The 23,549-nt window shown below is 36.0% G+C and overlaps 1 protein-coding gene and 1 pseudogene across 6 annotated transcripts; one reads left to right on the forward strand and one right to left on the reverse strand.

The window, feature by feature from the left end:
- Positions 1–8,542: 8,542 nt before the first annotated feature.
- Positions 8,543–16,822, forward strand: LOC125200608 (transcription factor EMB1444-like). 6 transcript variants are annotated; one of them, XM_048098282.1, is made up of 12 exons: positions 8,544–8,691; positions 8,776–9,326; positions 10,364–10,516; positions 10,790–10,874; positions 11,316–11,357; positions 12,889–12,948; positions 13,542–13,646; positions 13,763–14,875; positions 14,960–15,061; positions 15,859–15,999; positions 16,155–16,280; positions 16,443–16,822. In XM_048098282.1, the coding sequence occupies exons 2-12, from the start codon at positions 9,232–9,234 to the stop codon at positions 16,515–16,517; spliced, it is 2,097 nt and encodes a 698-aa protein (XP_047954239.1). In that variant the 5' UTR covers positions 8,544–8,691; positions 8,776–9,231; the 3' UTR covers positions 16,518–16,822. The 6 variants fall into 6 exon arrangements, with proteins under 6 accessions (XP_047954242.1, XP_047954244.1, XP_047954239.1 ...); XM_048098283.1 differs by having other exon boundaries at positions 8,547–8,691; positions 8,764–9,326; XM_048098284.1 differs by having other exon boundaries at positions 8,563–8,691; positions 8,984–9,326.
- A 1,268-nt stretch (positions 16,823–18,090) lies between these two features.
- Positions 18,091–20,197, reverse strand: LOC125202439 (annotated as a pseudogene).
- Positions 20,198–23,549: the final 3,352 nt, after the last annotated feature.

Raw genomic sequence — 23,549 nt, forward strand, 5'->3', positions numbered from 1 at the left:
TGTAAATGAAATATTTTTCAGTAATAGCTAGGATTAGCAGTTGTTTTCAAATCTAATAAAAAAAATTTGAATGATGTAAGGAAGGAATTACAAAGATCGGAAATAATGGGCCCTTCAGATCTAAGTGCGAAAAGTGGGAGTTTGTAATATATTATTGAACTATTATATTTTCTACAAGCATCCTTACACAATACTTGCCTCATCCATGATAATGAATTTACATAATCATGAATTTACTCAATGAGCACTCGAAGATGTTATTTTTTTCCTAACATTTGTTAGGAGAAAAGGGGTTGAATAATCATTGTCCTTTGTCTCGTTGTATTGATGATATCAATAATTTTATATAAGATGTGTATTTATATTATCATATTATATTGTATTTTAACTGATCTAATTCAGCTTTTCAATTTAATCAATAATATTAAAATTATAACTTTGAAGATGAAAGCATCTTTAATTAAGATTGCATTAATTTAATTAAAAAACTCGACTCGGACACTTAGATTAGAAAACTTGCTGAGACTATAGGATTTCCAATTACATGGCTAAATAATAGTCCAATTCATTTATTAAGAAAAAGTTTATAACATGACAAATACTAAATTATTTGCCCCATTTTTAAATGACATGATTTTTATTAACAATATAAGTTTCTAAACGAATAAAACTTATATAAGGTGAAAATGACTTTTTTGAATCTTGATATTGCACTCATCCACTAAGTAAATAAGTCCACCGTTTAACGAATTAACAGCAAATAGTTATTCATTCTTGAACTAAGAATGATTTTTCATTTGAACATTCCCTGTTTATTAAGTAATTTTTTCATATTAAATACTCTCCATATGATTATGCTTCTTAATATTAATATACTGTACTAAAATAATATTCACGATCACAAATCATACAAAATCAACAATGCATATTAAGTTGTACTAGTCACTATGAGTTTCTATTTAATTTCTGTTAGGTTCCTAGATTATAAGAAAATTAATCACGCGTAATAAAGCCCAAAAGAAGGAACATAAAATAAAATTGAAACGAAATTACAATAATATATCGAAACAATAAAATCGTAAATGCAGCAATAAGCCGAGTCGATGAGGCCTCTGTCAGCAATACAAGATACGTCTCAGTAGTACTCTCGGATCGGCGTGTCCTCCCTAAAGATAAAACGGCTTTTTGTCTACGATGTAGTAGCACTGCTATCAACAGAGCTCTGGTGAATTGGATTGGAGGGGAGGACAGAATTTCGACAGAAGAACAATGCAAAACAAGAGAGCTTATGATGCATAATGCTTTGCAAATTTTCGTAGTGTAAGAAATGCATGGAATGGATAGGGGTCAACACTCAACGCAGCTTGATGGTTGTCATCATAGTTGGGTTGTAACCGCCGGACGTCACAAGTCGTTACTGGAACTGCAAAGGCTGATCCTGGATGGACGTATCGGGACACGCTCTGCGTCTAGGTTCGCTCACGACGTGGACTTCGTCATGTGTCAGCCACATTGGCTTCACTTCGTCATACTGACGAAATGTCATTCTACTTGGCTCGCTGAATTGGAAGCATTGGTGGTCTAAAAGAACTAGACTAGCCTTAGGACAAGCCCAAACACCGAGCCCAAAGACTAATTGCCAACATCCAAGTCCACATGCATGTGGCGCGCAACGGTGGCGCTCGCGTGTGGGTTATACCACCCATCTTAGTCCACTATTATGTAATAACTCTTCTTATTAATAGTTTAATAAGGTTGTCACTTCCTATGTGGGATATTAACACTCTTTTTAACCCATTAGCTTCTCTACTAGCTTATTTAATTAGATCGCATTTTTGTGCAACTTTAATTCATTATTTTTTACTCATCGGAACTGAGAATCAAATTTGAGAAAATGAACATACTGCGGTCATCTATTCCGAACGTAAATCGACGCTCTATAATTTAATTTCACAAAAATTAATATAATGTCATGTTTATTCTTGGTCAAAACCCTGTGACCGGGCACACGATTCCAATAATTTTCTCTATATATTTAAATAAATTCTATCGTGCCTCCGTAATTAATATTGATATTTCGTTGTAGCGATATTAGTGGGGAGACTGTGTCGAAATTATTCTATCAATGAATTACATAATCCACAATTCTTCATATTTATCCTCACTACTCACTAGTATATAGTGTTCAACACTAACACAAGATAGTGTACAGTGATTGCGGACTCAAATTATTTAATTCATGTCGGTATGAACCCTATCTCTCAAGATGAATACCAGCCTTATCTATTACTCCATTTTGAAGTAATTAATATCCCTTGGTTAATAAGAAAAATACAGTATTAATATGTTTAATATATTTCTCACATTAATGATGCATGATAGTTCAACTTCAACATATAGAAAGTCGTGTATAAATCGTTTTGTTATTTATTTAGGGATAAAAGATTGGTAATTAAAGTACTCCATGATTATTAAGTTCATTTTCTATGCTACATTTGTTTTTGTTATTCCTTTTTTAGAATTTAATGTAGAATTAATGTTTAGTATTTGTCCTCGTAGAAAAGTTACATGCACGTCTCTTACAATTGAGAAGCTCTTCTAATTTTAAGAAGCTAAAAGTAAAGAGAAAATGATTAGAAGTCATCAGTGACAATAATCACAGCATACAAAAATAATGATGGCCCTTTATTTTTGTAATATATACATCGTGACATAATGATGGCCTTTTATTTTTCAAGCTGTATTTTTGTATAAAAAAATATTCTCGTAATAAAAATATATTATTATTTAAACTTCTTCCTACCATTTTGTAGAAATCTGATAACCGAGGCGGATATTTAATGGAGTATATTAATGTCGAAACTGAATCAATTCTTTTTACAATATGGATGATTCTCGCAATTATTAGAACTATTAAGTGTCAATTAAGTTATAACAGACATGAAAATTCAACCAAGACCATTATGCATCGATATTTTCATTAATATTACTCGTAATTGAACATATATTGACCAACCAACTTGGTTCACAATTATTAAAGAATTGTTTTAAAATAATAAACAAATGCTATACGAAATTTACATGAAATTATAGTAATTAAAATCGAAAAGGTGCATGAAGCATCTCCACAGCTGGCGAGATGGTCTACCGATATCATTATTCTGAAATGCAGTAAAAATTATTTTCAGTTGGAATACCAAAATTATAATCCAAAAACTGGCCCAGAGTAATAACATTGATATCTAAATGTATATTATGGAATAATAAATATGTGAATGAATGCAACTTGTATTTACTCGGATTAAAACCCAATCACATATAAGTAAATTGATGAAGTATTTTTCATGATAATTAACTATAAATCATATATCCAAATTGGTGCTACTTCCTACCCACCCTCGATATTGTTGTTTTCGTGTAAAAGGTGAAATATTTATTTCACCAAAATATGACACGAATCTCATCATCTTTAGAAAAACTGGTAAAAGAGAAGAGGGTAAAGGGGACAATGTGACAACTTTAGTAGTAAATGTAAATGATTGTTGAAAAGAGGTTTGGCCGTTTGAGAGGGTAAGTTGATGGACTAATTAAAAGGAAAGATTGGTAGATGATGGCAAGATAAGAAGCATTTGCTTGCCACATAAATCATTTTGTTTGCCATGTAAGTGGACTATAACTAAAGGACTCTCATTGAATATAATTTTCTGATTTCACTCACCTCCACTTAGGTCTTAATTTTAAATTAAATTAGTACTCCCCTTGTCTCTTTAAAAATGAAATGTTTACTAAAATGGAAATAACTCTATTTCTACTTTTTTATATCTATTACTTTACTCTCACTTCATTAACTCACAAAACAACTCTGCATAAAATCTCGTGCCGATTCTCAAATGTTTCATTTTAAGTGGGACAGAGAGAGTATATAATATAATTCATCTCCTGACCAATTTCTCGTTCATTCACTTCAAATTTCAAATAAAATAGGACAATCTTGATGTTCTTTTTCTCATAATTCTAAGCTATCATGAATTGCGAAGTTATATGGAAATTGCAAGTCCGACAAACACATAAATTTGAAATATCATTTGTCCGTCACTAATATGGCATTTGGATCAATTTTTTTATTACTAGTATTTTACATGGTTTTTCAAATAAACCTCAAATAAATAACTAATAAGCATTAAATCTACAAATAAACATTAAATCTAAAACTTGACAACCTACCAAGATGTACCTTCTAAGTTCCGAGTCTTTATCTTTGGTTTCTTTCTTTTTGGTGAAATCAATTTAATTGCGCAGATAATGAGATTGATTTATGTTGGTTGTGATGTAGGCTCTAGTGTCATCGTGGAAAGAGGAAGATAGATGTCTTTTATTTTTTATATGGTACTGTTTTACTTTACTTCTGTAATTGAGGAATTTAAGAAATCAAGTATTTTTCCTCTTAATTAGTTTTGACGTTCTCTCTTGTACTAATTCACTATATCATGTATGGGACTTGATAAAATTGGCAAATCAATCATACAGAAAGACAAGATATCGATCTTTTTGAATGCAGGAATTTAGCTGTTGTAAACTCAATGTTCGATCCATTACAACCTTCATTAAAATTTACTAGAATTATAATCTACAAATGAAGTTTACAGTCCTTTAAAGATGAACATTGATTATCTTCTTTTAATATTAGAAATGGGTCACTCACCAAGTCGATGTGAGACAGAATATAGAGAATTTAACACGCCCCCTCATATGTGGGCCGGAATGACATATCGGACTTCCATCACGTTGGTAGGCAAGAGAAGAGATAAAGAGATACACCATCATCGACTTGGACCCTGCTCTGATACCATATTAGAAATGAGTCACTGACCCTGCTCTGATACCATATTAGAAATGAGTCACTCACCCCTTAAAAGGCCTCATAAGGAGGAGGGTTATCCACACTTATATAGAGAAGCTAGGATCATCACCAAGTCGATGTGGAACAGAATATAGAGAATTTAACATTTAATCTCAATTAAATAAGTACTTTTAATTTGTACTCCGTATTGTTTAATATAAGAAGATATGGTTATAGAAAAGAAAACAAATAAACTAACAAAACTTGCGTTTCATTCTTTATATTTTGCGTATTACACACAGCATGGTGTGCTGTGTTTTCATATTAGGGGATCCAAGTCTCCAACCCTATATTTAACACGTTTGAGGCCTTGAGGGTATCCAACTGTGACGAGGCAACCGAAATTTGGTTATAAGGAAATACTAAACCATCGTTAAACTTTAAACGTCGAACATACAAGATAATCTGAAGTTCATTATAATGAACTAATGACAAATTTATAATGAACTTCAGATTTTTATATTATGGCAGATGATGTCATTGGTTTTAAATCTCCGAATTCCCTAAGATGTACTTACTACCTCCATTCCTTCATAATTGACTCTCTTCTTTTTTACAGCTGATTTGGAAAAATCATACTAATAAATAGGTAAAGTGGAGAAAGAGTTTAAATAGGTAGTGGAGAAAGAGTAATGTGGAGAAAATTTTTCTCTATATTATTCTCTCTTACTTTTTTTTCCCTCCAATTTAACTACTCCTATTTATTAGTGTGACCGCTGTGAGGGGACGGCGGGAGTACAAATAAAATTATAATAAACTCCGCTTATTCTATAATGATGTGTCTAACGTTTATCGTTTAAATTAAATAGTTTGGTACAAAATTTTGAGTTATAACCGAAATGGGATATCGAGGTTCACTATATTATACAGATGTTGATTGAAATGAAAATATTGAAAAAATGAAATTGTGACTAAACTGAAGCTCTTGTGCAGAACAAGTATTGCTTTTTCTTTTTTACCTGCGATTTAAGAAAAATTATGTTAGATAAGTTTAGTAAAAGAATAAGTAAAAGAATTACTCCCTCCGTTCCAAGATAAGTGAATCATATTTCATTTTGGAATGTCCTATTATAAGAGCATCCACAATGGATGTCCTAGTGGAAGCCCTAGTGGTTGCCACGTCAGCATGCCCTATCTTTCTGCAATGGTGGAGCCCTAGTGCATGCCCTATCTCTTATTCACTTTTCATTTCAATTTTAAATCATTGTTTTTTAATTTTGTTTTTAATTACTATAAAATACCAAAATATATTATTTTATACACCACAAATGCCAAAAAAAAAAGTACATTACTTAATTGAAAAGTGGAACTACATCATACTTAGCTAAAAAAAAAACTACATTAAAACTAAAATACTAAAAAAAGAAAAAACCAAACTAGTCATCTAAATTCAACCTCTGGGCCAAATTCTTGATCATATTCTTAGTCCTCTGTCGGGCTTCCGGATCGGTTTCTTCACGAAGGCTGTTTTGGGCGTCAAGTATAAACCTATACTCAACCACCTCGCGATAACCTCCGAACTCCTCGATTGCCCTGTCCATGAGCTGAGCAGATGGAGGAGGCGCAGCCTGCGGGGGGGCCACCGATCCAGACGCGCCCGCCTTCCCTTTGGCCTGGGCTTTGGCAGCCTTGGTACCAATGGGACGTCTAAAAGTAGACGTAGGCGTGCCGGAACTCCCTTCCGGCTCAGCGTTCAGATCCACAGGAGATGGGCCGCTGCTCGTGTAATCGCCAGCGGCGGTGTTCTTCGTCCGCTTCGGAGCCGAGGATCCAACCGGTATCCCTCCGTTGAACTTCCCCTTGTCCTTCAAGATCATCCAAACATTGTACAGCTTGAACTGCCCGAACTGCCGTTGGTACTCGGACAACGACTTGTTGAGGGCATCCTCTGTTGGTGCACGCAGCGGAAGAGCATGTAAATAAATCACATAATAATCAGATCTATTTAGCAGATTATTTAGACAAAATCTATTCGCGTAATTATCACATGTATCATGCTCATAACTTGAATCAATCATGCTTTAAGAATATTGAAAACCTAAAACATGCTTTTCTACGGAGTAGAATAATACCTAATTAATTCTCCAAAGAATTGAAGATGGCTAGCGACTTCTCCACGTGTAGCTTTAAGTACTAGACCACAAATCTTCTCAATCACTCGAAACGTGATTTCTAGTATACAAACTCTAACATCCTCCATGCTCTCACCGCTAGCCCTTCCGTCCCTGTTCTGTTGTAGATATAACAGAAGTTGTTGATGTGGACCTTGATCCGATCCCAACACTTGCGCAGCTGAACCTTGGTCCGCTTGAACGCCCACTTCGGTTTCACCTCGTTGTAGCGTTCCTCAATGCGATCCCACATCCTGGCCGAAGTCTGGTTGTTGGAGGATATCGAATCCTCCGATACATCGACCCAACACTGAGCCACCTTCAGGTACTCATCCAACTCGTAGTCAGTACGCCCTGTTGCGTACTCCTCGTTCGGCTCGTCGTGTGGGAGTGGGACTGGAACCGATGGCGCCTTTTCTTTCCGCGCCATCTTCTTCCTCCCTTTCTTCAACCCGATACTCCTCGGTGCCGAAGAACGGATCGAACTCAGAGTCGGAGACGAAAGTGGATTCAACAGATTCGGGCGTCTCAACCCGGTAGTCTTCGTGGCCGGGCCACCGGGCGCCGCCGCAGGGCGCCGCCTCCTCCAAACATCGGCATATCGTCGTCGACATTATTCGGGCTTGGGTATTGACTCGGATCCATTGTTGAAAGTGTGAATATTGAGAGAATATAGAAGAGAAAGTGAAAAGGTTTGGTGAAAAGTGAAGAAAATGAAATATTTACAGTGGTTTAAATTAGGGTTAAATAATAATAAAAAAAAAACCGAAAAAATCGGGCTCGGGCTCGGGCGCGCCTCTACAATGGGCGCCCGATCTCACGCCCGATCGATCGGGCGGGCGATCGGTCGCGACCGAACTCTCGGTCGCGCTCGGGTGTGACCGACGCCTGCAATGGATGCCCGATCGCGCGCCCGATCGGCCGATGGATGCCCGACCACGCCCGAGCCCGATCTCGGCCGATCGGGCGCGCGATCGGGCATCCATTGTGGATGCTCTAAGTGAGCCATTTCTTTTTAAGCAAAAAATCACATCTCTTACTTTATTATCCACCTATTTTATTCTCACTTTACTTCTATACTTTTCTCTTACTCATACTTTACTTTCTCTACTTTAATTCTTTAAATATCAAATCCTTAAATCTCATGTTCTAAAGAAGTGTTGTGCTTATTTTGGGATGGATGGAATATAAAATACTAGGAAATGAAGAAAGTAGAAAGATAGAGAGAATAAAGTAAAATAATTGAGAGAAAATATGATGATTTTTACTGAAAAGAAAAATGACTCCGCTGAACTAAAATTTTAAAATGAATCAGCTACTATAAAACATGGATGGAGTAGATTGAAGAGGTACTTCTAAGTTCAGTGTATTACTCTAGTGGGCGGTGTAATGGATGTTGACACAGCTCTTTACATCAAAAATATTTGAAGGAAGTGGACAAGATTGGGGGTAAAATGGAGATTTCACAAGTATGCGGCGAAAAGCCAAAAAGCGGGAGTTTCATTCCATGATTCATGACAGCACATTTCATTCACCCATTTTGCTATATAAGCAGCACCGCCTTTTCAGTATCAAAACAAAACCGTTTTCAGCTGAATCCAATCCCTTCGCTTCTGCAATTGCAACGAATATGGCAGCAATTTCACCTCTTATGCGGAGATTCTTCTCTCACCGCCCAAGGTAAAGCAGTTTAATGTCAAATTAACCTCAAACAATTCCGATTTTCTAAATCCAGTAAAATCATTTGTGTAGTTGAATCTGCAGATGGAGTGCTCTCTGTCGTGTATGATATGAGATAGTTAGATTGTAGCTGGTGTAGTATCGTTAATTGTTAGATAATTCAGCTGTTGAGTGAGATATTATATGAGTATGGAGATGGAAAGTTATTGGGATGGAGGGTATAAGATAGGGATTTCGTGATTCTGTGTTTGGTGGTTTTAGTTGAAAAAGGTTTTGTTGTTTGATTGGTGAGGTTTGGGTTATGGTTGTGGGGGAGAGGATGGGCAAAGATGATATATTGCTGCTGCCAACGGTGGGACCTCCTATAAAGAGACGATTGAGAAGGAAACAAGCTGGAAGAGGCTCCTACAGAGGAAGCTAAGATTTGGAGCTACACATCAAAAAGGGGGTGGATATAGGGAGTTTCTTGGGTTTCTTTCCTGATTTAGAGTTGGGGTTGGGGGATACTGGTAGGAATTTTATTGGCAGGGAGACGGAAACATGGCAAGCCGATTGCAAGAAGCACTCAGGAGCTTGTGTTTCAACACTGGTTGGGAATATGTGGTTTTCTGGAAGCTCAAGCATCGATCAAGGATGTGAGTCTCTTAGTTCTCTCTCAGACGTGAATGAATATGTTTCGTGATATACTCATCCTGAAATTCTAGTTTGTGACAATCTACTTCTCTCTGCTATTTGGTTTATGAATTCTTTTGTGCTTTTTCTTCATAACAAGAATATATCGAGTTATTTGTTCAAAAAAGACTGGAATTTACCTAACGCTATGGATCTAGATGTCTAATACTGACCGTTGGTTGCTTCTGATAGTCTTCAAACAGCTTTATGTGCCTTTTTCAAGATTCAGTTTGTAATAAATTGCTTGATTATTTTGGACAAGTGCATGACTACAAATTATGTTTCAAAATGGATAAATGATTATTCAAATTCTGTACTACATATATGTACAGCCCGGTAACATTTGTATGTACTGACTTCTGACTGCAAACACACCCATCCATCTTTGTTATGATACAACGGGTGGAGTGCGTTTATGTTTTTTTAATCCCTTCTGGAAAAAGTGAGTTGCTATGTAACGTGAGATTACAATGCATTGTAAGATTGGAAATTTTTTAAAAAGATAACAGAGAATATATGAAGGTTGTGCTTTCAAACCAATGCTATGAATTCCAGAATAACTCATGAAATAAAGTATTTGTTTCCCTTGAAAAAGTTTAGAGTTGAGAGAATATATAGCTAGTAAGAAGAATAGTCATGGATGGTCAATTGGAGTTATTTGAAAAACAATGATCTGTCTTCAGAAACATATGTAAGGCTAACCTAATTAGAAAATAAGAAAAATATTTACAGCTCAATTTGGGTACGCTGCTCTCAAAATTTAACGAAAAAGATGTTCCTTATTCAGTACATTTTCTAGAGTTAACATCACTCGTAAATCTCAAATCAAATGCTGCATTTGTGATTTTAATTTTTACTAATCAGATAACATCAACATAATGAGTACATACGAGAACTTTTTTAGCAACAAATATTTGCAGGGGAATTCTCATTCTATTATTTTGATTATTTTTAAATGCATATTAATTTGACTGTCTCATTGCGCACCAATGTATTGCAGGATGTTTACTTGGGCGGATGCGTATTATGAAGGCAACCAATATCCTGACAAGAAATCAACAGCAGGTACCCTGAATGAAGGTTCTTATTCACATGATCCTTTGGGATTAGCTGTTGCAAAGATGTCATATCAAGTATATTCTCTTGGAGAAGGGTATGAGGCTTACGGTCACTGGTTCTTATCTCTCCTTTTCATGTTCAAATTTACTTCTCTAGATAGAGTTTAAGTTAAACACATGAACTGTGGCTTGTGGGTTACCATTTAGCATTATTGGTCTCCGCACTTCTACAGGTAAATGCAGAAGTCATTGTTTCATCTATATCTGTGTACAAATACATATGTGTGTCACTGTGTCTAGAGAACAAGTATATGTTCACTTTTACCCTATTCATTATGTATTTAATTCTGTATCTTTTGGCCAAGTAGGGTGGTTGGGCATGTGGCAGTTTCTGGGAAGCATTCATGGATATTTTCGGATCAGCATGTTGTTGACGCATCATTCTCATCTGAGGTATAAATTTTAATGTAAACTTGCCGTCTATAGAATTAAAACGTGAACCTTTTATTTGCATGCTCTACCCTACAAGTCACCCTCAATTATGAGAATGAAATGTTTTGAGATAGTAACTTGGTTCATATTTCATGGGAGATATCTTTGTTTTTAGTTATCTATCTGGCTCTTTGTTTCTTTTATACTTCAAGAATAATGCTATTTTCGTTAATTGGGTGGACTGGATTTTTCTGTTGGATGTTATTTGTCATTGTGAATTAACATGAACAAGGAAAACTCTGGCTAAATTTTTTATTGAGGGGGAATAACTCTGGTTAGATCTAATGTTGAACTGAAAATATGCCATCAAAACTTAGATGAAGATCAAGTAATGCTATTCCTTGCTGCAACATGTTCAGTTTTGTTGTCATTCTTCCTGATGGGACTTCCTTTTATATCCAGTATTATGGTGCTTGGCAAACACAGTTTTCAGCTGGCATCAAGGTGATTTCATCTCCCATTTGTTTTAATTTTAGAGGTGCTTCTTATTGTGTTCTTTCACTGTAATGTAGTGGAAGTAGACTGCCGTATATTGTAAGAACCATTAATGCATAAGCTATATATTTTAATGATATCTCTCACTGTATCCCTGGACCGACCTTCTGACCTCTGGTTAGTGCAAAGATTCTGCTGCAGAGTGGCTGACGGTAGAACCCCCAATACTGAAGTGTTTAGTAGATAATTATCTTATTACCGAGCTTGCCAACCTTAGTAGTGAATGTTTTAGGTTTATGAATCTTAGTAAGGTGTCTATTTTATATAAATATGTCTTGGACTCTCTAGGAAGACTAGGAGCCATAAGTTTGAATTGAATTCATGCATTGTTAAACATAGGCATGCACATTTCTGTTGGTACACTTGATGACTGCTTCCAGATCAAACCTTTTACCATGGATTGTCTTAACATATGTGCTTTCAATTCTTAGGGGATGTTTACTTTTCATGATTGATAAGATATATGATTAGATATCTTTATCCTCAGTGGGACAATTTAAAAAGAAAATTTAGGTCAAATGATAAGGGTAATATGGGCCTTGGGATATCCCAACATTCAAATTTATCAAAGTAAACTAGGGATTAGCTTATACTTATTTTATGTTTCTGGAAGCTTGAAATTGGTTCATGAATCCTAAAACAAAATGAGTTTAAGGTTACTAATTTCAGGATTTTAGTTTTGTAGAGAGTGCAAGAGAGTATACTAATGGATTATGTTTAGGAGTTAAATGAGGAAAAGACACTCACATATTAATTATTATGGTTCTATCATATAATATCTCAATGTTCTAAAATTTTATTATATTAAATACAGTATCAAATATCACGAATTCTTATTTGTCAAGACAAATTACTTTATAGGTTCAGTGCAATTGCCTCACAGTTTCATTGCAAAAGTTCTCACAGTTCTCCAAAAGTAACAAGTTTTATTTAAACCACATAATAAGGTTGGGTTATCATGAAAACTACATTTTTCGTGAGGACGTGAGATGACTGCAAAGTAATAAACATATAAAGTCATAGAATTTGTAGTGAAAATAGCTGCATTAAAAAATAGACCTTTCGTTCTTCATGAGATTCAGATCAACACCCATTCATTCAGCATGGTGATGGATCCACCACAGATCACCATGATTGAAAGGCCTAACATAGTTCTCCGTCCTCATAATATTTAAGGGTTCTCATTTGAACCCTTCCCCCGTACCATTTATATAAGATTGGTTCAAATCGAAATCTCTTATTTGTGAGAAACCTTGCATTGTATTTTAAGTAATTCATGAACCTATAAGTGATTCTCTCTGAACCTATAAGTTACTGAACTGAACTCAACACTCTGCGAATACAGTTACCTATTCGTTCATGTAAATTCTCAGAGTCTAGTCTTTAATGCTGGCAAAAGAGATTTTAAAATTGTATTTTTGCTGGATGCGCTTTGCATTTTGTCTACAAAAATCTGTAACATGAGATGTCTTGCGTACAGACCATTGCAGTTGTGCCTGTTATTCCACTTGGAGTTGTACAACTAGGCTCCCTTCATAAGGTATCTTAACTGTACCTCAAGTTCTCATCTTCATCTTGTTCATTCTGTTATTTATGCAAGGTACAAGGGGAGTGTTATGCAAAATGCATGCCCTCATTTTCTGATATTTCTTGCTTTGTATGTGACGCATATCTCAGACAAGCTGAAGAACTTGCAATTCTTAGGTTATTGGTAACTTTACTTCTTTTGTGATTGTTGATGAAAAAGTATTTTAATGCTATGCTATATGTAATAATTTGGCATTTCCTATACTTGTTCTTGATTGTTGGAAAATTTAGCACAACTATTTCTCCTTACCATCTTATCTTGAACATTAGCTATTCCTGTGGAAAACTGTTCATTTTTTCTTATTATAATCACACACTAAATTAATTTCCAACCAATTGTTGTCTGAGTGCCTATGACCTACTTTGAAATAGTTCTAATTGACAGGCAAGAAGACTAGACCCCATTAGTTTAATTTAGCTCTGAAGTATTATGAGGTTTCATTGTGGCTTGCCTTTGATGAAATGAAAAATGCCAGCAAGTGGTCAAGGTGTATGAAGAAAACTCTTAAATCTGTTCTTATGCGTAGTATTCTTTGACTGTATCAGATTGCTGAGGATTTGAAGCTGGTTGACCATATCAGAAATGTTTTCTGTAACAAGCAAGATTCCTTAGCTGGTGGTATCCCAACCTCATTTGAGAATACTTCTCGGGTGGGTGGTGAATCTGTCGTTCCATCTCTCATATGCCCCTCCCAACACACAAATGCAGATTTATGCTACATTACTAATTTTATCTTAATAACTTATGCCATTGCATGCCTTTTCAGTTAGATACATGCATAAGAGCTTCACATCCAGCTTTTCAGCATTGCGTGGCTAAAGTAAAAGGGTCCGAGGATGAGGTGGATTTTTGGTCTCAGTTGATTTCACCGCTTGGGGAGTATGTTAATAATGATCATATTTTGCCTCCAAAGGGGGGGTTTTTAAATAAAAATCTGAAAATGAAGATGCATGAAAGTGCAGAATGCTCGAACCCTGAGAATGATATTCTACTACCCTCAAGTTGTGAAAATATCCTTACAAGGCAACAACAAGGAGAGATGGAATTTGTTAATGATTCAAAACATGTTGGAGAATCGAATGGTGTTGGGAATTCAGGGAAGATAGCAGAAGTTATTTGTGCGGCACCCATCAATAATGTCAGGATTGAAAAGTCTAGCTTATGTAATGAAACCCTACGTACTGAAGGTTCTCAAATGTTCGCATCCAATATTCCTACATACAATATCAAGTCCCCAGCTTTTCCAGAACTTCCGAGCCTTCAAATGCGTCTAGATTCAAACCCAGAAGTACCGATCAGGCCTAATTGTGTTGAGATGCAGACTTCACCTTTCAGTTTCTGTGCTGGCTATGAACTGTTTGAGGCATTGGGACCACCTTTCCAGAAACAAAATGATTGTGTCTGGGAGGCAGAAAATATTGGTTCAGAGATGGCCGTTGAGATTTCTAAGGGCATGAGCAGTTGCAGTCTGCTGATGGAGAACTCTGATATGCACCTTCTAGATGCAGTGGTGGCTAAGGCGAGTCACAAGGGAGATGACACAGAAAGTGAGATGTCATGCCGCGATACTGGGGAATCTCTATTGACTGCTGACAGAACACCTTGCAATAGTGTAGGCACTCTGAGTTCGGCAGGTTTTTCATTTGACCGAGACACGTCATGTAGCTTCAACTCAGTGACCTACGGTTCTGAGTCTATGAAAGGTATCTCACCAACCAGTTCTAGAGGCAGTGAATATATGGAAAGCTCTCAAGTACCATTAAAGACATCTAAAAAGAGAGCTAGACCTGGTGAAAGCTGTAGGCCGAGGCCCAGGGATAGACAGTTGATCCAAGATCGGATAAAAGAATTGCGAGAGCTTATTCCAAATGGATCGAAGGTGATATCAGCACCATAATTTTCTTGCTTATGATAGTTCTCCATTTTCTTATTTGTTATTTGCTGAAACTTCTGAATTACACAGTGCAGTATTGACTCACTTCTTGAGCGAACAATTAAGCACATGATCTTTATGCAAAGTGTTACCAAGCATTCAGAAAAGCTACATAAATGCTCTGCGTCAAAGGTAAACAAATGATATTATTTAACGAGAGCGCATTTGTTCCTATTCGTGCAATTTTATATCTTTCTGTGTTTTCTTTCACTTTGGCAATTTCGTCCATTAGGGGTTCGCTTTTCCCTTTAGGTGTTGGTTTTTGTAGTGGGGTGAGGTTGCAGTAATATGCGAGAGAGATTAGCTTTCAGGTGGAAACTAACTTCTAAATCCATACAAGAAGTAAATAAGTAAACAAATAATACGTGGATATTCTGTTAACTTCTAACGAAACTAAAACTAGCAAATTGTGTTGAGGTTCAACTGAAAACATCCTATGCCTTCTAGATAATCATCAATTGGCAAGAAAGAAAGAAAACTTAAAGAGTATAAAGATGGCAACTAAGAGTTGTTCTTTTTAGTAGTTTGCATTATATTCTTACCACATGCTTTCTAGATGGCTGATAGACTTCACATGTAAATGCACACAGATGAATTGTGTGTCTTATGAGACATGTCATGCTTTATAATACTAATAAATTTAATCTCATACTGCACTTGCTTTTCATGTTGAGTAGTAGAAGTTGGTGAACATGACAAACTGATTTATGAACTTCAACAAATTTTTCATTCCATGAAGGTTAACTGCTTCTTTGAAGGGGAAACCTAAAAGAATTTCTTCTTGTTTGTACGGTGTTCCTTAATCTCTGCATTTTGCTATTGGATCTTTGCTCATGACATTAAAATCAGAATACAACTGGATTATACTATCATTTACTATTACTGTTTTAAAATTGGCTTTAACTGGAAAAGAAATGTTGGTTTTTCAGTTTCTTGACAAGGACACTGGTATGAGGAAATTTTCACGTAGTGAGCAGGGTTCGAGCTGGGCTGTAGAAGTGGGAAACGACCAAAAAGTATGCCCAATCATAGTAGAAAATATAAATATGAATGGGCAAATGTTGGTTGAGGTAATAGAAACCTTGAGAAATCTGTTGTTTTTATGTCCAAAATAAGTCTTTGAACTCAATTGAGTTGGCAGAGCATGAGCTGACTCTGTTTCAAGATACAAAATGGAATCTTCTTTATCTTCTAATATCCAAGCTATCCTGCTTGCTTGATATAGATGCTTTGCAAAGAATGCGACCAGTTTCTTGAGATAGCAGAAACAATCAGAAGCTTGGGTCTAAGTATCTTGAAAGGCGTATCAGAAGCCTATGGAAATAAGGCTTGGATGTGCTTCGTGGTTGAGGTACACAGGCATTCAATAATTTAAGAATAGTTGTCATCAAGTTTTAGTCTAGGATCAAAACCCAGATCACTTGCAGCTTTCATCATGGAATAAGAGACATGGTTTAGATTTGGCTAAGCCTTTGGTACAACATATCTAATATGTTTGCTTTCCTTGGAGCAGAATAACAGAAGCATGCACCGGATGGATGTTTTATGGTCATTGATGCAGCTGTTGCAACCTAAAATTTCGAGTTAATCTGCAAGTTCATTACAAACAACTAACGTTTCCGATCTCCACTGCTCTGATGGAGCCAGAGTTATTTTTGGAGGCTTCTTCTAGTTCCAAGCCATTGTAACATTATTTGTGTGTTGACAAGTTTCCTTTCTCTATGTGCCAATGTGTGTATATTTTCTTATGTAATTTTGAGTGCTGGTGTGATTTTTTTTCTTTTTTTAGGGTACCTAGTTCTTGTTTTTTTGACCTGCTCTTTATGTTGCAGCAATATGACGTTATTGAATGTTTGATATGTATATGCTTAAGTGATACGTTTCATTTTTGCATGACGTTTCATTTTTGCATGTCTTTTGAAAAAATGATACTAATAAATAGTTAAAGTAGAGAGAAAGCAAAGTAAAAGGAAATTATGTAAAGGAGAGTCTCTTCTATATTAATATATTTTTAAAAATTTTATATTGTTTTAATAAACTCTAATTTAATTATCAATGTTTTTTTTTTCTTTTTACTTCTGTCAACTCATTCGAGATTTTATGTCAAAATAAGAAAAAATACAATGTAAAACTATTTAAATGCATTTCTAAAAACTAAACGTATTTCGTAGAAAAATATCAAACATTTTATTTTTAAAGTTGTGGTTCATTCCTTACATAAGGTCAAGGATTATAATGTAAAATGAAGCTGCAACTAAAATAGGAAAATTCCTCAAATTTTGAAATAATGAAAAATGGTAAAAATAACCCCAACTTTGTAGTTTATACTATACCTTTGTTAATTCCCTAAAAGAATAAATGAAATTAAGTTTTAGTTATTTTTACTTATGAATTGTGATGGAGAAATAGATTTAGAAAACAAATATAATCATGTTAACATTTAACTTTACGTATGAAATTTTATCATAAATAAAAATTAGAAATATTCAAAAATAAGAATTCTTCACTGTTATTATACTCCCTCCGTCCCAAGGTATTAGACCAACTTTCTCTTTTGAGATGTCTCAACATATTAGACTCATTTCCTTTTTTAGCAAAAAACATCTATCTTATTTTATTCTCCACCTACTTTTTTATCTCTTCTCTCTCCTACTTTTTACCTCTCTCATACTTTACTCTCTCCACTTTAACTATTTAAATATCAATTCCTTAAATCATGTGCCCAAAAGAAGTGAGTCTAATACTCCGGGACGGAGGGAGTAGAACTGAAATTTTATTTATTAATCAAACAATATAGTATAAAAAATATAAACAAAAAATATTAACCACTCTTTGTAGAAAACAATTGAGAATGATATCACAAATTAATCATGTGGAGTATTATTCTTTTAAGGGAATTTGGCCTTAAAAAAACAATAAAATTTGGAGAAATTCTGGTAGTATTTCCTATTAACTAAAGTAATTTTAAAAATCACAAAATTTAATATTAGTGTAAAATTTCCACGATGAGTTATTCAATAAGTCCGATAGATCTACGTCGTTATATTAGTATATTAATATAAATATCTTTATTTTTTCTTTCTTACTTTATTATCTCTTCCTCTTTTTTACTTTATTTTCTCGTACATCTAGATTTTGTAAATGCTAGTGACGTAAATCTGTTAATCATGAAATCCCATATTTAATTTAATTCGAATTAATTCAACAAATCAGGTGATGACAAGTGACAACGACTGATTTTATTAGTTTTACATGCGAATGATGTAAAAACATATAACCACAAACGAAACAAAACATAAGCTAAAGCAAAGCAAGAACATCATCATATCTCAGTGGCAAATACATAACAGAAAATGGAGAATAAAACACTCTGAGAATTGGAGAAGAAATAGTTGGAAAAGCCAAACTCATTTTATCTTGTAATGCGACAATGCCGATGCGACTTCCTGAAATTTAGTCATGTAAAATTTGCAGTATTCTCCGAACATGAACTCTTTGTACACAGCCGGATTCTCGTCAGAAAGAATCTCTTTGATCGGAGCAAATGGCTTTGCTGCCGCCTTCATGCTCGGAGTAAAGAAGCTTGCCACCGAAATCCTTGGCCCCACGGATTGTGCAAGCACTCTGTGCTCCACGCTTATGAACTTGTCATTGCTAATAATCTATTTCACGAAAATTAAAATTATAAATCAGATTAGACATTTTTATTCTTGATCACAAAGATGGAGTAGGGATGTTAATCGGGTTGACACACTCGGGTTTAGGGCATTTGAGTTATTTTCTTCTTCGAGTTACTGTAAATTATCAGCCCTAACCATAAAACCTTAGGGTTTTGGCTTAACTCGTCTGGCCAATCAGGCTAAAATTTTTATAATTATTTGTAATACTCTCTCTGTCCCATAGGAAGAGATTAATTGGGGGCGACGCAATTTTAATGCATAATTGGTAAAGTAAGAATAAAAAAAAGAAAAAATATTTTGAAATAAAATAGTCGATTGTGGGGCTCATAAATGATAAAGTAAAAGAGAATGAGAAAAAAAGTTTCTAAAAATGGATATGAGACTATTTCTATAGAACGGAGAAAGAAGAAAATTCTACCTATTTCTATGGGACGGAGGAAGTATATATTTTTATCGATAATTTTATATCTATAATAAGTAAGTATCCATACAAATATGGGATGTCATGAATCATGATAAACAGATTTATGCAAATTAAGGGAGAGTATTTTTTTTTGGACTGAGGGAATACTACACCTACTACATACCTGCATGAGATCACCGATATTGGCAACGAGGGCCCACGAACCGGAGGGACGTCGACCCATTGATCGCGGTGAAGCATCTGGAGGCCGCCAAGGGAATCCTGCATCAGTAAGGTCAAAAAAGTAAAGTCGGAATGCTTGGATGATCCCAGAGTTTTGTCTGGCTCCGGACATTTAGGATAATACAGACACGCCAACGACTGGCTCTTCATGCACTCGATTCCCGATAGGTAGTCGTGGCACAGTCCCAACGCCTCCGAAAGTAGCTCCGCGATCACCTCCCTTAACTCAATCATGTATTTCACATATTCCTGCACTTGTTCCCTGTAATTAATTACAGATTTATTAGAAATACGCCGCTCACCCTTTAAAAGGCCTTATTTACAGTTTTACCTGCATGCTGAGGGTAATTCCTCAGGGTCAAGCTTGTCGTCCTGGAAGACGCACGTGAGGAAATCCCTCCAGCACGCGACGGCATTCGCTCTGGTGGGCAGATTGCTGCTGAACCTCACCCTCCTCTTGGCATCGTCCGCGTCCGCGTAGAACGGTGCCTTGTCAGCGTTGGGCAGCTCGTGGAAGCGCTTCACCGCGGCCAGCATGGCGTCCATCGTCTCCAGAGGGATCGAGTGGTTCACTATGCGGAAGAACCCCCACTCTTGAGCCACATTCCGGATTTCCGCCACCACCTTGCGCCGCCCTTCCGCGCCGCTCTGCAGCTCCCCGAAGTCGATTGTGGGCAGCTCCAGCGATGACGAGGAGGCATGAGTATTGCTCTCCAAGCTCTTTTGCGGGTGCACGAAGAGATCGGGAATATTCGTTATACCGGTATCCACCAGACCCTTGACGCCGGCTTTTGTTTCGTCAAATTGCTTCACTTGCTTAGCCCAATCGTAATCGCCATTGCTGCAACTGGAAGCCACCATCTTAATTGATTTCACTCTCTTACAATGTTTTAGTGAAATCGCGCAAATATGAGGGCTATATATAACAATAATTAGGAGGTCATTTGAAAATAATGAACTTCTATCAACACAAAAACATTGCTCACGATTTAAATGTGACAAGATTCCCTACAAATTTCAGAATTGATACGAATCCACTGAAAGTTTATAGTATCATCCTTTTGTTTTTGTTTATACAATAAAATTAGTACTCCCTTTAATTTTCTCTTTCATGCATTCTTAATTCATTTGATGCCTTTTCATTTTACTATTTTTGATAGTAGACTCACATTTCACTAATTTATTCAATTAACATTATATTATAAAATTAATTCTTCATCCGTCTCACTCAATATGTTCATCTTTCCTTTATAGATTGTCTCACTCAAGATGTCCAATTTTTATATTTGAAAAAAATTTCTCTCCAATTTTCTCATTAAAATATTCAACTATTTTTTGATCAACAATATTGTACTACTATATTAGAGGAGATCCACTGGACGTAGATTGCTCACTAAACAAGATTAACAATATTGTACTACTATCGTTTTGTTATTTTGATTTATTCATGTTCATGCAATCATTCTTGATTCTGGCAAGATTCAATACGTAACATTGGACGTGTTAGATTGCAATTAAAAATGAATTAGAAAGAAATGTGCCTCGATAATTTAACATTTACAAATTACAATCCATAGATTCTCGCGACGATAGTAATACTCATTAAAAAAGCAATTCTTGAGGTCTAATTTGGAATGCTATACTAATATATATACACCTGTCATTGCTATGTTTTAATTTTTGCCAATGGAGCCATCACAAAAATATGGAGCAATCAGTGGCTGCATTTTATATGGGGTGTTCCAAACCAAACCCAATAACACAAGAAAAATAAATAATACAAAAAAAATAAAAAATATTGCACTTGTAGAAATCAAACTCGGGCCAACCAGAGCTTAAGAATTTTAGCCTAACTACACATCCACTTGACCCACTACTACAATTCAGAATTTTCCATGTGCAAAATCTGAAAATTGGTGGGGTTTCCAGTGGCCCCCACCCAACATGTAGGTCCGCCTTTGGGGGCAATGGAATACTTTCGTGTTTTGGACCGTAATTTTTTAAATAGAAAGATGTCCCTCGATAAATTAAGATTGATCCTTCATCTGTTTCATGTTAAAAGAAACATATCATTTTCTGCACATATTTTAGAAAAATAATACTAATAAATAATTAAAGTGAAAAAGTAAAGAGAAAGAATAATAGATTTCACACACTTTTATTTAATTTGTCCCACAAAAGCTGTTATATTACATTTTTTGGAAAAAATTCTCTTACATTAATATATGTGTTATTTTAAAAAACAATCACATCAGATCGTGATCTGAAGTTTATGAGTCTTTTTTGGCATACACTTTGGGGAAAACTTGGAACTAAACATCAATTTAGCTCTTTTCATCATCCACAAATGGACGGACAAACGGAAGCTGTTAATCGGAACTTGGGAAACCTTTTGAGGAGTTTGATTGGTATGAAGCCACGACAATGGGATACAGCAGTGGCTCAAGCGGAGTTCGCTCATAGTCGATCATATAGCCAAACATCAGAAAAAAGTCCATTTGAAGTAGTCTTTGGTAGCAATCCAATTACTCCGTTGGATTTGGCCCATGTTCCTATTTCTCATCCGTTCAGTAGTGATGGTGAAAATCATGCTAAATACATCAAGACATTGCATGAGCAGGTTCGACAAGAAATTATCAAACAAAATGAGAAGTATCAGAAGTGTGCTAATAAGTATCGAAAGCCGTCAACATTCAAGGAAGGAGACTTGGTGTGGATTCCTCTTCGCAAGGAACGTTTTCCTCACAGTCGTCGTGTAAAATTGAAGCCTAGAGCTGATGGACCTTTCAAAGTTCTCAAAAGAATTGGAGATAATGTTTACAAAATTGAGTTTCCTAGTAACTATGGAGTTTCAGCAACCTTCAACATCGCTGACCTCTCTCCTTATTTTGAAGATGATCCCGATGGAGACTCGAGGATGAGTCTTCTCGAATCGAAGGAGAATGACACAAAAACTCAAGAGCCTAATTAATAAAGCTAAACCTAGAGTCTAATGGTCAATCCAAGAGTCTTGAAGTGTTTTAGTTTCTTAATTCAATGTTTTAATTAAGTGTAATTTAATAAGCAAGTCTAGAAAGTTCCCGATACTTGGAGGGTTGTTCCAAGTTTGCCTATATATAGGCTACGATCTACATATTGAGAAGAAGAACTTGATAAATATACTATACTTTTGAGCTATTTGCTTGTTTAAGAAAAGGATTCTTCTTATTTCTTTGCTCTTAATTCTAAGGTGGATTCCTAGTGAATAGAGAGTGTTTCGTTTGAGTGATTTCTATATCACATCCTACTTCACCATATTTTTCCCTGTGTCATTCCCAACCCCTCATGACGTGCACAATTCAAAGAGAACTCTGCCCATGGTAGAAACGAGGCCCACTGCTTTGGCTTCTTAAAAGTAAAGGCTTGAAGGTATTGTTCCAGTCCCCTATTCCGGACCTCCGTTTGCCCATCCGACTGAGGGTGATACGTCGTTGAGAAGTGCAAAGTCTCCCCACTAAGCTTTAACAGCTCCATCCAGAAATCCCCCAAAATTATAGGGTCACGGTCAGACACAAGTGACTCCAGGAAACCGTGGTGCTTCACCACCATGTGGAAAAAAAACTAGAGCGTTTGGCATCGAAAGTTGTAGGTAATGTGATGTGAATCAAATTGTAGTCCTTTATTGTATTGTTTTAACACACATTTTTAGGTGAAAAATGGACTCATTTTGATATATTGTAGGACAAAAGACCAATCCATAAGAGAGAGGAGGAAGAAAACAAAGGTCCAAATCTGATCAGTAATCAGCCCTGCAATATTAACTTAAAATGCTTCTACAAGTCCACCATTCCATTCACCTTCGAAAGAGCTTCGCGTGGATACCTCGCACGCCTCAATCGGAGTCCGGATGAAGAAGATACGGTTGTTTTACGAAGACTGCGCAATGCAGTGCAAAACGCGCGACCGGGCGTCAAAACGCGCGACCTGATTGAGAGTATGACAAAACGCCCGATCGGGCGTTTTTTCAAGATGCAAATCGCCCGACCGGGCAAATGCTACTTGGCCTGTTTTTCGGGCCCTAACTATTTAAATAGCTAGGGCACGACTTCCAATGCATCTTTTGGCGACTGGGGGATGAATTTTGAAGAGCATTTAGAGCTTGGGAGCCATTTTAGAAGGGGAGAGAAGATCAAACCCCCTTCCACCTAAAATCAAGCCTCATATGGTAGCATTTACTCATCTTCTTGTGTTGTTGCCCACTATGAGTGGCTAGATTTTAGGGATTACTTCTAGTTTGTTAGGGGAGCTTGTAAAT

Source organism: Salvia hispanica, chromosome 1 (genome assembly GCF_023119035.1).
Source record: "Salvia hispanica cultivar TCC Black 2014 chromosome 1, UniMelb_Shisp_WGS_1.0, whole genome shotgun sequence".
Lineage (NCBI taxonomy): Eukaryota > Viridiplantae > Streptophyta > Magnoliopsida > Lamiales > Lamiaceae > Salvia > Salvia hispanica.